Raw genomic sequence first — 16080 nt, 5'->3', positions numbered from 1 at the left:
TTAGGTCTCACTTGAATGTGTTCGATTTTAATATTATACCCAATATTTGTGTTTAGATTCAATTATATCCATAGAAAAGTGAATTTTATAAATGTTGTAGGAATTAGTTTCAACTTTTGATGAGTTATTTTTCGGAGTGGATCATCGATTCTATCTCAGACATTTGTATTCTAACTTTAAGAAGAAAAGTTTAAAACTCAAACTAAAGCGCACATGATGTGTAATTGACGGTAGGATAACATTGAATCACTTTTACAAACGTTAGGGATACAAATAGGACGATTTAAACGTTAGGGACACAAATAAGATTTACCCCATACGTTTGAGATAAAAACGATACTTTACTCTTTAGAAAAATCATTTAATTAAATTTATAATTTTTTAAGTTTAGAAAATTAATTGTTACAATAAAATAAGAAGTTGATGGAAAGTAAGTATCTGTCCACAGTATGGGAGGCAATTATTAATTCCTCAAGATCCATTTATGTCATTAATGCCTTTAATTTGCTGTTAACAAGATACAAGATGTTATTAGTTGATTGATTTGAAGTCATTTACGTCAAAGTACCCTAGCTTGTAATCGTACTCTTAAATCAAACCAAAGTCATTTTCTTCATTAGGTTGTAAACCTAATTATGTTAGCTAGGGTACGTATTTAGTTAAGGCTGAATCCAAAATAACTTTTTCTCAATTGATAACATATATTATTCATGCATGGAATATATAGTACATATGGTTTATGACTTTCTGACTCATGACTTGTGAATCATGATGATGCACCAATGTCAAAACCATCAAATTGAACTACGTATGTATCGTAAAATTGTATACGTGTTGTGTGAATGAATAAGCTAAGGATGAATATCAAAGTCGGCTTTTTCTATTAGGATTAGGATTATTACAACCCAACCATCCCTATCTTCATTGTTTAAACTATTATAATATTATCACTACAAAAATTACTATCTATACATTAAAATTAATTATTATATATTTATATAAATATATTTATAATATGAAAAATATTCAAAAATTATTAAAATGTATTATTTTTAATTATTAATTTAATTTTTTAATTTAATAATTATTTTTAATTTATATTTTTAAATATTAATAATTAATTACTAATAATAAAAATAAATTTTAATAATTTTTTAATATTTTTAATATATTATTTTATATTTTAATATATACCGTATATTGGGGAACGCGTTAATTTGTGCATGAAATAAGTATGTGAGACATGTATTATTTCTCCCAGAGCCATGTGCGTCATTAAATTATATCTACAGGAACAGTGGACGAGAAATAAAACATGTATTCTTATATGTAAAATATACGGTGGAAATTCAAGTGCAGTGGATTTCACTTGAAATTATATATGAGAGTTATTAAATGATTTGATTGATTTAACTAAATTTTTATCTAACAGCTTTCAAGTATAACTTCACGTGAAGTCGACTTTACCTGAATCTTCATAAAAAATATATAAATGTTGGGTGGCAGGTGAGATTTCGGATGCCTCAAAGGTTGACATCATGGAAAGCCGATGATTAACATGGAAGAGGTGATGAGATCATGTTTAATAGTTAAGGACAAATTACTTTTGAGATATGAGGCAGAAAATTTGGATTTTTATATGGTGTTTCGTCAAAGATTTTATGCTCTTATAATTAATTAATAATCAAATAGATATATAAGTATGTACGGTTAAGCGGTTCATGAGGAATTGAAGCAGCTACACAGCTGGGCGAGCTAGCAACCACTAAAGGTGGGGTTGCACTTAATTATCCAACGCATCTCATGACTATCACATCATCATCATCATGACCACGATCTAGTAATGTAATTAAGATGAATCAATAATGGGTTGTTACCTAATTCCATTAAATTCTTCAAGGCCTTGGTCCATGCAAATATCTATCCATCCCTCTTCACAATTCAGATGCCTAACGTTATGGCAACCTTGTACTTAATTGGACCATTTTCTTAACATCAAAGACTTCTAAAACTTCCAACATATACATCTATATTATATTATATTTTTTCCCATTAAATACCTTAATATCTACAATGTCTTTTAGCAAGGCCATTTAGTACTATTCTGTACATCAACCTGTACTAGTACAACTTGGTGGGGAAGTAATTAACGCTTCATCCATGACTTCGCTTCTCCCATCTTACTCACAAAATTTGAATTCACATCTATGAGATAAGTTATTTGGATAATAAATTAGCACTAAATTTTCAAAGTTAAGCCAACAAATTAAACTTGCACGTTAGTGTTATAAAGGAAGTTTTACCCGGAATGAGCAAAAGGATTTGCCTAATTTCCAAGTAATGTAAATTATTAGTATACTAGTTTGAGCGCCATGAAGAGATGTATGTATATATGTAGAAAGATGACACACTACTAAATATTGGTTTCACATGTTTTGTTATACATCATTCATTAACATTAAAATTTCAATTGTCCTTAAACCAAAAACGGCAGAGAGGGAAGAGAGAGAGAAAAGAAAAAGAGTAATAATAATTGCAACCAACCTACCAAAAGATGATAAATATCCCCACCTGTCACCCATACCACACCCTCCCAATAAATGCATAGTTTTCTCATTCCCACTTACAAAAATATTACTTGAATATTAAAAAAAATTACTAAAATTAATTATTAATATATTTATATATAAATATATTTATAATTTAATTTATTTTTAATATTTATTTATATTTTAATATGTATTATATAGTGATAATTAATTTTAAGTAGAAACTCAAGTGCAGTCAATTTTATGTGAAGTTGATAATTAAAAACCGTTAGATAATTTGATTGATTTGATTAAATTTTCATCTAACGACTCTCAACTATCAACTTCACATAAAATCAACTGCACCTGAGTTTTTCCCTTAATTTTAATAGCTGATTTTAATGTACACGTATTATCATTTCCACTAATATATCATTTTTTCTCTCTTTAAATACTTAAGTCCCTTCACACAATCAACAATACAAAAATTAAAAATGAATACCCTTAAAGTCATCTTGGTCTTGCTCTCTATACTCCTCATAGCTTCACCCTCTTTGGCAACCCGACCCGGATCCAAACCTTCCGGTGATGATCAACAGAAGAAGCACGCTAAGAGTGGTGGCGATGACCCCAACTACGGAGGTGGTATTGGGCCCTTCTTTGGGCCAGGAGGTGGGTTCAGCATACCCGGATTTGGAAACGGGTTTGGGAATGGAATAGGAGGAGGTTATGGTGGTGGATACGGTGGACCAAGTGGTGGTTACTCCAGAGGTGGTGTTGTCAGGCCCACCGTTGTTTGCAAAGACAAAGGCCCTTGCTTCCAGAAGAAGATCACTTGTCCTGCTAAGTGCTTCACCTCCTACAGCCGCTCCGGCAAGGGCTACGGCGGAGGCGGCGGCGGAGGCGGTTGCACCATTGACTGCAAAAAGAAGTGCATAGCTTATTGCTGAGTGAGTCATATCATACATGAATACTGTTAGAAACATTTCAAGTGTTTCAATGTCTTGGGTATTTTAGTAATTTTTATTAAAATATCTTAAACATTAAGAACACTTAAAATGATTCTCGTGTATGAATGTGTGTGAAACTTAATTACATATATATGGTTATTGTGAACTTTTCAGTTTCTTGCATGCATACTCCTTTTTTAGATAAATAAACATATATGTATGAATTATGATGGTACCGGTGGATTTGTTTTGGGAGTGCCCTTTTGGATATTTCTAGTTTTATATAGGTTTGGAAAAACAATATATTGTGGATGAGGAGATTTTATTTTTATATATGGTTGTTCACTACTGTAATTTTGCTTACTATATATATATATGACAGATATATTAGAGGTAGATTTGCTCTTCCTTTTTATGTATACTTTGGTCATTTTTAATTTTCATTTGATATTATTGTTGGTTGTTTAAAACATAATTAATTGTAAATTGCATGTGAGGAGAGACTAAGGTTTTGGGTCGGAGATGTGATATATGAACCTTCATTCCCAAACGGCACGTTTTGTTTGAGGTTTTATATTTTCTTTCTTTCCATTAATGGAATAAAACTTTCTAGACCATGTTTGTTAACGACCGGTCAAATATATTAAAACTCATATTACTATTATTAAATACTAAGAAATAGAAATATCAATACGTTCATTTTCATTTTCTTCTTTTTTTTAATTCAATGTTAATGGATTTTGGGGGAATAGAGATATCATAATGCGAATTTAATGGTAAGTACTGCTAGTACTATCTTCTTCAATAATTGAACGATGTGAATAATTGAATATACATATCTACTCCAACCAAAGGCATGAAGGGCTTTAAATGAGTGACCGCGTTTCTTTTTATTTTTCTTTTTAAATTTTTTCCGGCAGAAAATATCTACAACTACAACTTCATCCATAATAAAAATGTGTTTATATTCTAGTATATATTTTATATTAATAACTAATTTTAGTACACATGTAGCATAATCTATATAAATCCAAATATAACAGAGTGCAGTTATAACGACTTTTAGTTATTAATTTCACATGAAGTTAATTTGCACCTAAATTTCCACCTCAAATACAGAGCTGGAGAAGTAAATGTTGGTGTGAAATGGAGAAAATGCACGACCCAGACCAATCCATTGATGGTAAACCAAAACTACATATATAGGATTCACTCGAAATAAATTATAGCCATGGCTTTATGTTTGTTTGCTCTATTCCACTATATAAGTACAACACTAACAAATTAACAATCATCATCAACGTGTAAAAAAAACACACAAATCATTTTCTGCAGCTAAGTAATTTACAATATGAATCCAAATGCAAACAAGGCCTATATCATCCGTGTGTGTGTGTGTGTTTAGAATGCAGATCTGACTGCTCCTCTTGCAGCCTCCCGCTTCATCTCGGCGGCTTGGCCGCTGCCGCGGAAGTACATATACACTTGCTGTGTATTCAAACCAAAGGAGTATATATAGTGAGCATGTGCTAAGAACATAGTCACCCTAAAAGAAAAAAAGAAAAAGATTCAAAATTTTGAAGAGCATAAACAAACCTGAAGAACCCAGATGCTGACCAACGTTTCAAGGCAGAAAAATCCGAATCCAATGAAGTAGAAAATCTACAAGCAAATGGATCAAAACAAATATTCAGACACGATTTTGATCGGTTGGATTTTGCAGCATGCGCTTTAACAATGTTACATGGTTTGTGTCAAACATGATGTTGGCAATGTTTAACAGATGACAATTAATTAAGCAGCATGCAGGAAAAAGAAATGGTTACTTACTCCAATCAAAGTATGATCACCAATCACATCTATGGCAGACAGAATGCCTCTGCATCGATAAGTAAACAGCACGAAACATTAGGCCAAAACAATAAGAGTAACACCAGGCTCTTGAAAACATGGAAAAAATGCAATATAGGCATAGTGATGTTATATGAAGTGTATACACATATAAACATACGTCAGGGATTTTCCTTTGAATACTATAGGAGGAGCAACTGCAGCTAAGATGCAGAATCCAATGTGAATCTGTAGAAAAAAAAAAGATGATAGTAATATTGAAATCCATCCCATGTTGGAAGCATAGCTTTACATGCATTAACCATTAAGCATAATAGTGAACTTACTATGTAAAACATGAAGAACCATCCGAAATTCAAAGCACTATCTTTCCTGCAAAAGTAGAAACAGGGCAGATTCAAAATCAAGAGCATAAGCAAAACAGAAGGATCTATCAGAATGGGGAACACCGTGGAACTAATGCATGTAAGCATAGGAAATAATTACCTGAAAGCACGATATAGTGGGCGGTACCATAGGACATATGCTCCAGGAACGCCTGCTATGAAGTAGATAATAGAAAGAAACCATATTTTTACACCTACAAGAAACAAGAACAAGTTCCATGCGCATGGAATTTGCAGAGTCAGATATGTAACACAAGCTTATTCGTTAACCTGGAAAGGTTATTGCTCCCATCTAAACTGACCTTCTCCCTTGATCCAAGCTGCAGTGACAGCTATAATATTCCAAGAAAGGCATGCCACTAGACCTGTATCGCATCAATATTTGTCATTCACTGTAGATCATATCGCGTTCTTTCATCATTATTTGCTAAAAACATAACATGCAGAATACACATTATAGATACATTTTATTTAAGGTCAAAATGTAATAAAGCAATGCTGCCATAAAAGAAATGAAAAGGAAAAAAGCCTCAAGAGTTGCTAGCCTGAAAACAACATGATAATGCAAATTAAAGCAATACCGTCACAAGATTGGCAAACATACCTAACAATGAGCTAAATGCAACATATTGCATTCGTTGAAGATGAACTGGAATTTCGTTTGTAATATCATGATGTATGATTGGGAAAAATGGTGGCCAATTCTTCTCCTCAATTACAATTCCAGCTGCAAAACAAAATGTAATGGAAGATTATTCCCCAAGCAAGAAACATGAGTTTAAGCTTCATAGAATTCTGAAGTGGCAACATTGCAACAATCAGATACAAGGACAAGGAAACTTATCTCCCCCCCAAAAAAAAAATGCAAAAAGCCTCATAAGAAATGCAAAATACCTCGTGCAGCAGCTTCCTCTTTCCGTCTGACTTCCTACATTTGACAGAACAATATAAATTAAATTACAGGCAAACTTTAAGGCACACATAGTTAGTAAGAAATCACTAATTTAATAGACAATGTTTCATATAGTCAGAATTAACTGAAAATGAATATCAACATAATCATTAAGGGAATTCTCAGGGATAACATGTACAGAAAGATATGAGATTCTCAAAATAAACCTGTTCTCGTCTTCTCAATTCAGCCTCTTTGGCTTGAAGTTCCTTTTCCTTCTTTTTCAAGTCCTAATATTGAACAGACATAATTAGAAAACCCACATTAAATTTGTTTCAACATACATGAGATATAATTATAAATGAGGAAAAAGATGATTGGAGATTTCAAACATCTCAATTTTATTACTTACTGTTGATGCATCAAGAGGTATATCGACGGTCGCACCAAAATAATTATAATCAGCAGGTTCAGGATTAAGTGGTTTGAGCCTTGAATTGGTGGCAGGGGCGACACTTCCAGGATTCTGCAACTTCAAATCATTAGGATGAAGGTATAGGAAACAAGTTGAAGTTTACCCCGAAAAATAGTCAAGATAACTATTTTTCTTTAAGCTAATTTCCCTTATAAGTGTGCCCGGAAACATTCAACATTTACTATACTTCCTTAAAAAGAAAGCTGGTCATGGACCCAGCTCTGAAGATCAGATAACATAAAGAATAAAGTAGAAAATAATCCATGATCCTCCTACTCTTTGAACAATATTACCATCAAAAGGCAACTAAAATTGAACAAACAAGATTATTCCCTGATGAATAATCAATCACCTATGGTCACGAATCACGACTTTTAAAATCATGCATTTTAACATACTGTAGTGTAAAATGCGCCACCGCTATAACTTGACGGGCTTGATGCTTTACCCCTTACAGCCGGATCCTGTTAGTGTATACCAAATTTGAAGGATCAAGCAGGAGCATATGGAGCAAATATATATGCCATAAGTCCTTAAATTTTCCATGAAAAAGAGCAAACTTAAGAAGAAACTACTCCAGCTAGGAATAAGATATCCCAAGCACCAAACAGCTAAATTAGAAAATCATCAATGATAATATCTGACTACCATAGTCTCACAGATACCATTAATGTTTGACCTTATTGTTTATGTTAAGGATTGCCTAGAATTTATCACGCAAGAATTTGAGCTCAAGGGATTAACATGAGGTCAAAACATATGCAATTAACATGAGATCCTTCACAGAATTATGAATTATGAAACCAAATAAAAACTAGAACTTCCTAACACATATACACAGGATCAACAATCGTATGAAACAAGTCAACGGACAAATCAACCAAGCACAATAATTTCCAAAACCCCAAAACCCAGAAGGTTTATACATGAATTGTTGAGTGTGAAACATCACTGAAACAGGTAAAATTCACAAAAATAATATAAAATAGAATAAAAAAAATTGCATACCCAGCTCACAAAAAAACTAAATTTCAGAAATAGCAGTGGTGGGAAGGACTTACTGAGAAGGGATTGACTTCGGTTTCTTCTTCGGCGAAAGGGTTACTGTCATAGCGACCAGCCATTGTGAGAGGAGGTTGAGGAGGGTGCTACCAAGAAACTAGCTTTGGAATTTGGAACTACAGAAATGCAAAGATCTAAAACAGAGAAGAAAGTCAATAGGGCTATAAAAAATGGATTTTTTTTTTTTTGGGGGGGTGGTGTTAGAAAATTTGAAACTTCTTATGCAAGAGAATGGCTGAAAAGGCCTAAGAAGTAAATGGCAGCAACTTAGACAAAGGAATGGTCTTTGGTCAGCTTAGTACGCAGCTTCCAAGAGAAACAGAGAGAGAGACTCTGTTTTCAACTTCGTTGTCATTAAAAAGATAAAAAAGAAAAATATGTTTTTTAAAAAATATTTAATTACACGGATTAGTTGTTGATTTCATCGTTCATATGTATTTGGCATCTTGTGTGACTTGTGTAAATAATAAAAACAGAGCATGGTTTTATTGAAGCACCATTTAAATCTTTTATATATAATCAATTCACTTTAGGTTAGTCTTTTTTTATTATGATTTAATTGTTTTGGTTATAAACATGTCATATTAAATTAAATAAACGTACACATTCATTCCTTTAATTTGATTTTTTATACATATATAAATGATTTTAATCTGGTACCGGAACCACTTAGGCATGCTTCATTTGTGCCATGTTACAGGTCAACTACTACTACATTTTTCTGTTATTCATTCAGTTTCAGCATTTTTAAGGATTTTAATTAATTATATAACAGATTCATGAACAAAGAAAGTGAACTGTCTAATTTTCTAGTATATTAGAAAATTGAAATCGAGATTTGCACATTTTATCTTTTCTGAATATGAGGATTTTTGGGCAGCGACATTAAGCATTTCAAATGTTCTAGAATTTATTGAAGAAAAAGAAAGGGTCAAGAGTCCAAATTTGACTTTCCGCAATGAAGTTAGAATTAAAACATACACAAAATACAATTTGATTGGAAGCTAATTTGTAATTGCATAATTTTTCAACTGTTCAATTCAAAACATTGTCATGCATAATTTATTTTATTTTTTATGGTGCAGATTGTTAGGTATAATATGAACAGAATATTTCGGTCCAACCTAAGTATACGAGTTTTATGTATTTTCTAGAATCCGCAACCTTTAAATATATATGAAGAGACTATATCATTTAAGTTATAACTCATTAGCATACATACGAGTTTTATGTATTATGTGAGTGATTTTAGTATATAGTATTAAATAATGCTATGTTTACACAAAAAATGACCATATTATATATAGAAATATATACATGTGTTGTCTCACATACTTTCGTTATATATTTCGTATTTCGACATATATTTTATACTAATAGTTAATTTAAAATATACTAATAGTTAATTTGATAATTAATCTTCAGAGTATACAAAATATGGTTGAACATTATATAATGAAACAATTAAATATCCATTAACATTAAGCTAGATAATGATTTGGTTTAGAAGTTTAATGGTTGAACCAGAAGTTTAATATGAATGAATGAACATTATTGCGTGGCAGCCACACAAACGTGCCCTTTACGCCCTTCATGCATTGCATGTCCTTCTAGACGATTGCAAATGTGTCCCTTCTCTTTTCAACAAGGCAAACACCAAATTCAATGCTTCAATTTAATTTCATTAGGCAATGAATGACCATTATATCGCCAGAACCAAAGTCAAACCACTACAAGAAGATGGCAAACATTTATCTTCCCTTCTTTTGATCTATATATTGATAACACATGAAGCTGAATACATGATAATTACATAGAAAGAGGGTATCAAGAAAATCTGGACCACAACACCAAAAAAGAATATAACTAAAGATGTGATTTCTTTTCCTTTAAATTGAATGAATCAAGTGTTCAACTACACAAACTAAGTTATATGCCTATAAAAATGGCTGATGCCTGTGAATTGAAGCTTAAAGTATCCAACCGGATTAGTTAAATGAACCGTTAAAAGAGTTAAGACTGCGAGCCACTGCGCCGTCTTCTTACCCGCCGTTGGTTACTCTTGTTTGGAAACGGATCGACCCAGCTTTTGTCTTCGGCCGTAGCTTTGTTCCAGCGCTCTTTAAAGGTTTCAAGTTCCCACGTCGACTGTCTTCGTATCTAATTAGTCCGCGATAAAACAAAAACAGAATCATTTGTAAGATGGAAAACAAGACTTTGTTTTTTAATGTAGTTCAGAAGTCTCACCTCAGTTCTCACATCTATTGCTGCTCCACCTTGTCTCTGTTAAGCAAAGGAAGAAAGCCATCAAGAAAGTGAATTTCAGAAAACACTAGGATTGTTAATGAAATTAGATTGTAGAGAAGAACTATCCAAATGTCAATTAAAAGTTAAAACCTTACCGTTGTTGTTTTTTTAAGTCTTGAACCCTGCAAAATGGGAAATAAAAATATTAGTTCAAGAAACAATGAGGTCAAAACAAATAAGGTTATATTCCAAGAGGTATGTCCTAGTATTTAAGGGGCAAATACCTTTTGTGTATCAGGACCACTCCCACCCAAAGTTTGTATTCCCTTATGAACAACGTATTCGCTATCAACTACTCCAACGTTTTTTGTTCGATCTCCCTGAAAAATCACATTGACTTCATTAGCTATACTTGTCTTGCAAAAAATATTAAGAATGAAACAAGAACATACAAATTAAGTCCATGTCAGCCTAATGTAGATGATATATCAAATGAATTGAATGGATTTATGATGGTGATTTTGGAATTGACTTATGTGTAAGAAGTTGTGTAGTGCTCACCTGTGCACAATATCCTAGTTTCATATCCATTCCCCACCCATGGACAAGATCATTCTGGAGAAAACACAAACAATAACTATGAGTTGCAAATATTGAAAGCCGAAAACATGAAATATAGTATTGGTAACCAGGAGAAAACATTGAACTACAAAATTTTTTCATAAAGAAAAAAGGCTATATGAAGGCAGAAAACCCATACATGGCCTCTTTTCTAAAACTATAGCAAACTAGCAATCATTTTTTGGTATCCTGGAGAACTGAAATTTTGAAACGACAAAGATGATTTTCAGATAAAATTTGCAGTAATTCACACTATATGTAACAAGATGGAAAACTTGCAGAGGAGAAAAAGTCTTCAAAGAAATTCATGATTCGTCTTCTACCACAACTTAGATTCAATATTTGGACATGCTACAAAAAGATTTGTATGGACATTGGAAACATTACCTGTATAAGATGCCAAGTACAATACCAGGCAGATCGAGAGAAAACTGGGGCCATACCTTCGACAAACCTACAAAAGTTGTGTTTAAGGCTTAGTGTCATTCATACTCAAAGATTTAAGTTGATTGCTTTTATCATTAAGGCATAGCCTTCTACAAGGCTGTCAACTAAAACAGAACAAAATCAATAGCGTGATTTCTCTTTTTAAATATATGGAGAAGATTCCAATCAATGGACTTGCATGAGCAAGATCAATCAGGAACGTAAAAGTTACCCGGTGCATGGTGGCCCTTCACTTGCATCTGAACACCTCGTACTGCCTCTACGTTCATAAACTCTTCTGCATCAATCAAAACATAGTGTAAGTATCAAGACACATAGATTAGCAAGAACTTTTAAATAGTCTCTCATAAAAGGTCACCTGTGAAATTTCTTGGTTCTAGATCTAATTGTAATTCTATGATGTATCTCTGTTGAATTTGGGTCAAGGGCAGGTTGAGATATCTCTAAACCTTCTTCCTTAATAATTTTAAGGTATCTGTAAAAACAGAAGATCATATTCAATTCCATCTCTTTGATTTGATGAGTATAAAAGCATATCAAAAAGGTTATGAATATGCTTTAAATTAAAACAAGATTAAGAGTATAAGCCTGTTAAATAACCTCTATTTCCACCATACCAAATAGCAATCTCAAGCATGCTTAATAATCTAATGAGGGTAATTAAGTGTCTACCTCCTCCAACTTAAAAATTTTAAAAATTTTGGGAATAAAACTATCTGATCATTTTTTCTTTAAAAGAGGGACGTTTTAGTATCACATTTACCCCAAACCATAAATTCCTGCTTATATAAAACGGTCAAAATATTTCATGCGAAAAGCTGGCCAGACAGCACTCAAATATCAAATAGCACCAGTAGAGAAAGAGCCACAAATGTGTTACTCATACCTTGAAGGAGAAAAATGCTCCACTCCTAAATCCTCATCCCAAAGAAAGACATAATCATAAATAGACACTATATCAGGATGCAGAAATCTTTTAGCAAACCACCTGACAAAAACCAAATTGATATTGTAAGTTTAGAAAATAAACCATGCAACAAATGCAAGTTTACATCTCAGGAAACCACCACAACAAAGAAGGCAATGGTACATTGCTCAATCATCATCTATAAACTGTAACCAGAAGATTCCCATACTTTGTAATAAATTAAGACTTTGATTTCAGTATGAAGACAGAAGCCAAAACAATCTTCCTTCTACCACAGTATTTTACATAACTGGCTCACTCTGTGTCAGATGTTTCAATTTTCAAGAAATCCATTTCATGACATGCCCCATTTATTATCTCTTCAAAATAAACAAAAGCAGTGAAAAAAGGGCTCACAATAAAGTTTTCAGACCAAAAAATGCAGCCACCAGTGGCCAGTCTCATACTTACCACTTTGTTTGATTTACAGCAACAATGTGTATGGCCTTGCTACTCCAATTAAGGTCCCTCCATCCATTCACATTGCCATCATAATGGAATAAAGTAATAGTAAAATTTTCGGGAAGAAACTGCAATCAATGAAATTGGATAAGCTTTGCTGACTCAAAACAATGTTGAAATTCTAGTGAACCATTGTAACTTGCAAGTACCTTTTGCACCATGGCATCAACATTATGCTTTTGTTTAATACCAACTGGAACTGCCAGCAAGTTACGGTTGGTGTAAGCACTAGCCTGAAATTTAATATTCAAAATTAGTTACTGAAGCAATTCAAATTTTGAAAAATAATTTTTAAAATGCCCATTAGGGTTTACCAATAGAACTAAAACTCTGGAAAAACAGCACAAAGATGCTAACCTTTGACCTCGAACTACTTCTTGACCACAAGGGCCTTAACTCAAGATCTGAATTAGCATGTATTATACCTTGCGGCAAGGCTCTCAACTTCCCTGAAGTTGTAGAATATCCCTGGAATGCCATCAAAAGTACCAATAGATAAGGAAAACAAATAGACATATATCTGAGGTGAAAGAATCATAGTTCAGCAGCACAAAAGCCATAAAACCAGCAGAGCCTTTGTATCGTAATGCATCAATGATCAAATCTGGAAAAAAGAAAAATAATAAGGCTGGTTGGGCAACCAGATGAACAAGTATGTACCTTTCCTTCTCCCCATAAATTCCATCTCTTGTCTATCTGGTAATGGCATGTGATAAACACAGAACAGAACTTATGTTAGCACACTCAGTAAGAATACCATATACCAATTTATGGTGTCTAATGAGAAGGAGAAAAAACCTAGAAATCTCTTTTTTCCCGAATCAATGGACATTTTGTGATCAAATGAGTACACTGACATGATTACAATACAAAGTACTAACATGAATTGATCCCTTATGCAATGCTAAATATCTATCAGCCAAATATTAAATCAACATTCTGATTCTTAGTAACAACATATGATGACATCTAAAAAGAATGGTTTCAATCTCGTACCTCTTCTTGGTGATACTGATATTTTGTAGTTCTATACACAATGAATAGCATTACTGTACACAAAACTGCCATAAAAGGCAAAGGTTTCATCTTGAAACTCGACTTTCCCTGCACCAATATGTTTCGTTAAATTAGTGAGCTAGCCTATGAATCAGAATGAAAAACTGCTGACTAGAAATTCTCCTTATGATAGTAAAAGAAAAGAGGACAGACCCCATCAGCCAAGCCACTCTTTTTTCTCGTCAGCCATTTCCATGATTGAGGCTTCATAGGAAATTCAGTCTTTTATCCAGTCTTCACTCCTTCATAAGAAACTGCTAGCAGAGACAAAAGGAAGTGTTGGAACTTTGAAGCCAATGTTTAAGACAATATCTTTCAAGCTACCATGTCTATTTTTAGAATTCATGTGAATAACTCAAGAATAATAAACTTGATAATCATATGCTTTTACAGGTGATGAACAAATCAGAAAACAATCAAATAATAAATGCCTAATATCCATATCAATCTTATTCAAATATCCTAATATTCTCTAACATTTGTAATCCAAAGTCTAAGGTACAGATAAAATAAAAAGGGGATATATATTTTATGCAAGAAACTCAAGCACGTGCAATATGAAAAATGACAAGAAGCAAAATATTTGTGAATTGGAGAGAGAAGAATCAGCTAAATGAGAGAACACATGCTTAGAATAATGGCAATCATGGCAAGAAAACCTCAGATACCAGAATCTACTAAACACGCCCCTTAATCACACTCACACCAACCATGCTTCCAACAAATAATAACAATAACAATTAAAAAATAAAGTAAAAGATGCTAAACGAGAGCAATTCCCGAAAGAGGAATCATATGGCTTACAACAGAAGCACAATCATGAACAAGGATTGCATGAAGGAAAAAAAAAAACGAAAAGTGAAGATGAGAAAACTCAAGAGGTGGCAGCTGGCAAGAACACTGAGCTAAAACCTTAAATCAAAATCCAGTTTTGTTTTTTTCTCCGGAATAGAAAAAAGAGGCGAATTAAAACACGCACTCGAAAAAAGATAACTTGCACCGAAAAAATAAGAGTGTAACAACAATTAATTGACCGCTTCAATCAGATCTAAAATCAACATTCTTCAGATACGTTCCTTCTCCTCCAAACTTAAACAAGAGTAAAGTTTCACTTTCACTTCAAAACAGTGAACATAGCACCATCAGCTCAAATAAATAAATAAGGTAAAATAATTGACAGCTATAACAAAGTTGTTATTTTTATTTACTATCAAATTATTTATTTTTAATTTCGCCGCCGTTTTATGAAAAACCTGGATCTTCAGCTGAGCTAGAAAGGAGAGGAGATGGAGGCGAAGAAGGTGAGAAAATTGAAAAGGGGAAGCGTGAAACAGTGAAAAGAAACAAACTTTGAAGATCACATAGGAAGGGGTGAAGCGACGAAACCCCAGGATCGGAGAGAGAAGTAGAAAGAAAGAAGGAACCTTTGGAGGTGAATGCATGTGAATGGTGAAAGAAGGAAGAAGGAAGTGATGACAGGTGCAGAAAGTAGTTCCAGTCGTGTCAATTCATCTTCATCCAAAACCAAACCATGTTTGACATTTGCCGTTCCATTCTTGACGATGATGTCTTATATAATTATTAAATAAATAAATAAATATTTAGTAAGAAATAAAGTAAGTATGAGTTAGTTCGTTCCAGCTGCTCCAGAAACTATTAATATTAAAAAATAAAAAATAAATTTTTGATGGATTTGTAATTTGGGTACACCAACACCAACACAAGTCGCCGTCTCCTTCTGTCTCACTCAAAACTAAACTCTATCGCACTTTTTTCTGCTTCTGTTTTTTCCCCTCTCTCCTCCCCTGGATTCTAGTACCCTTGTTTTTCTCACGCTACTACTAGAACAAGAATAAATATCCCATAAATCAAGTGATTATTGTTATTTCCAAAAATCATGTTTGATTTGGACCATAATTAAGTGATTTTATTGAAAAAAATGTATATTAAAATTATCAACTGAACAAATTATAACAATAATAATTTTAAGGTTAATTTTTTTTATATAAAAAAAATATTAGTATTTTTGTTAAAAATGAGATTATTTGATGTAATTTCAGTTTGGTGGATTTTGCAGATAAAAAGTCAATACGCAGGGTGTGTGTTGTAATATCATGAAGAAATGGATTCTTTCCA

At 32.9% G+C, this 16080-nt stretch overlaps 3 protein-coding genes across 7 annotated transcripts; 1 reads left to right on the top strand and 2 right to left on the bottom strand.

The window, feature by feature from the left end:
• The first annotated feature begins 2994 nt into the window (after nucleotides 1–2994).
• Nucleotides 2995–3874, top strand: LOC107624018 (uncharacterized). The gene has a single exon (XM_016326452.3). The coding sequence runs from the start codon at nucleotides 3023–3025 to the stop codon at nucleotides 3476–3478; it is 456 nt and encodes a 151-aa protein (XP_016181938.1). The 5' UTR covers nucleotides 2995–3022; the 3' UTR covers nucleotides 3479–3874.
• A 781-nt stretch (nucleotides 3875–4655) lies between these two features.
• On the bottom strand, nucleotides 4656–8365 carry LOC107623841 (secretory carrier-associated membrane protein). Its single transcript, XM_016326228.3, has 13 exons — nucleotides 8144–8365; nucleotides 7481–7546; nucleotides 7020–7133; nucleotides 6835–6897; nucleotides 6610–6643; nucleotides 6320–6442; nucleotides 6018–6080; nucleotides 5816–5909; nucleotides 5656–5701; nucleotides 5490–5557; nucleotides 5309–5357; nucleotides 5075–5140; nucleotides 4656–4966 (listed from the first exon to the last, which is right to left on the bottom strand). The coding sequence occupies exons 1-13, from the start codon at nucleotides 8204–8206 to the stop codon at nucleotides 4880–4882; spliced, it is 936 nt and encodes a 311-aa protein (XP_016181714.1). The 5' UTR covers nucleotides 8207–8365; the 3' UTR covers nucleotides 4656–4879.
• A 1520-nt stretch (nucleotides 8366–9885) lies between these two features.
• Nucleotides 9886–15834, bottom strand: LOC107623153 (uncharacterized). 5 transcript variants are annotated; one of them, XM_016325315.3, is made up of 16 exons: nucleotides 15369–15834; nucleotides 14098–14198; nucleotides 13885–13992; nucleotides 13549–13584; nucleotides 13246–13356; nucleotides 13038–13121; nucleotides 12838–12956; nucleotides 12346–12447; nucleotides 11818–11934; nucleotides 11671–11736; nucleotides 11400–11466; nucleotides 10953–11006; nucleotides 10676–10771; nucleotides 10547–10573; nucleotides 10392–10427; nucleotides 9886–10304 (listed from the first exon to the last, which is right to left on the bottom strand). In XM_016325315.3, exons 2-16 carry the CDS (start codon nucleotides 14152–14154, stop codon nucleotides 10158–10160), a joined length of 1227 nt encoding a protein of 408 aa, XP_016180801.1. In that variant the 5' UTR covers nucleotides 14155–14198; nucleotides 15369–15834; the 3' UTR covers nucleotides 9886–10157. The 5 variants fall into 5 exon arrangements, with proteins under 5 accessions (XP_016180801.1, XP_016180802.1, XP_088360203.1 ...); XM_016325316.3 differs by having other exon boundaries at nucleotides 15198–15395; XM_088504077.1 differs by having other exon boundaries at nucleotides 14924–15392.
• Nucleotides 15835–16080: the final 246 nt, after the last annotated feature.

Source organism: Arachis ipaensis, chromosome B10 (genome assembly GCF_059453495.1).
Source record: "Arachis ipaensis isolate K30076 ecotype BB chromosome B10, ASM5945349v1, whole genome shotgun sequence".
NCBI lineage: Eukaryota > Viridiplantae > Streptophyta > Magnoliopsida > Fabales > Fabaceae > Arachis > Arachis ipaensis.
This window is presented reverse-complemented; position numbering and strand designations above follow the sequence as displayed.

Coding starts and splice junctions, on each gene's coding strand:
- LOC107624018 (XM_016326452.3), top strand. CDS start 3,023: ATGAATACCCTTAAAGTCATCTTGGTCTTGCTCTCTATACTCCTCATA.
- LOC107623841 (XM_016326228.3), bottom strand. CDS start 8,206: ATGGCTGGTCGCTATGACAGTAACCCTTTCGCCGAAGAAGAAACCGAA. Junction 7,134..7,480: donor GTGGCGCATTTTACACTACA/GTATGTTAAAAT, acceptor TTGAAGTTGCAG/AATCCTGGAAGTGTCGCCCC. Junction 5,558..5,655: donor GGTTCTTCATGTTTTACATA/GTAAGTTCACTA, acceptor TTTTTTCTACAG/ATTCACATTGGATTCTGCAT.
- LOC107623153 (XM_016325315.3), bottom strand. CDS start 14,154: ATGAAGCCTCAATCATGGAAATGGCTGACGAGAAAAAAGAGTGGCTTG. Junction 11,467..11,670: donor GAAGGGCCACCATGCACCGG/GTAACTTTTACG, acceptor CAACTTTTGTAG/GTTTGTCGAAGGTATGGCCC. Junction 10,574..10,675: donor GTGGTCCTGATACACAAAAG/GTATTTGCCCCT, acceptor CCCATTTTGCAG/GGTTCAAGACTTAAAAAAAC.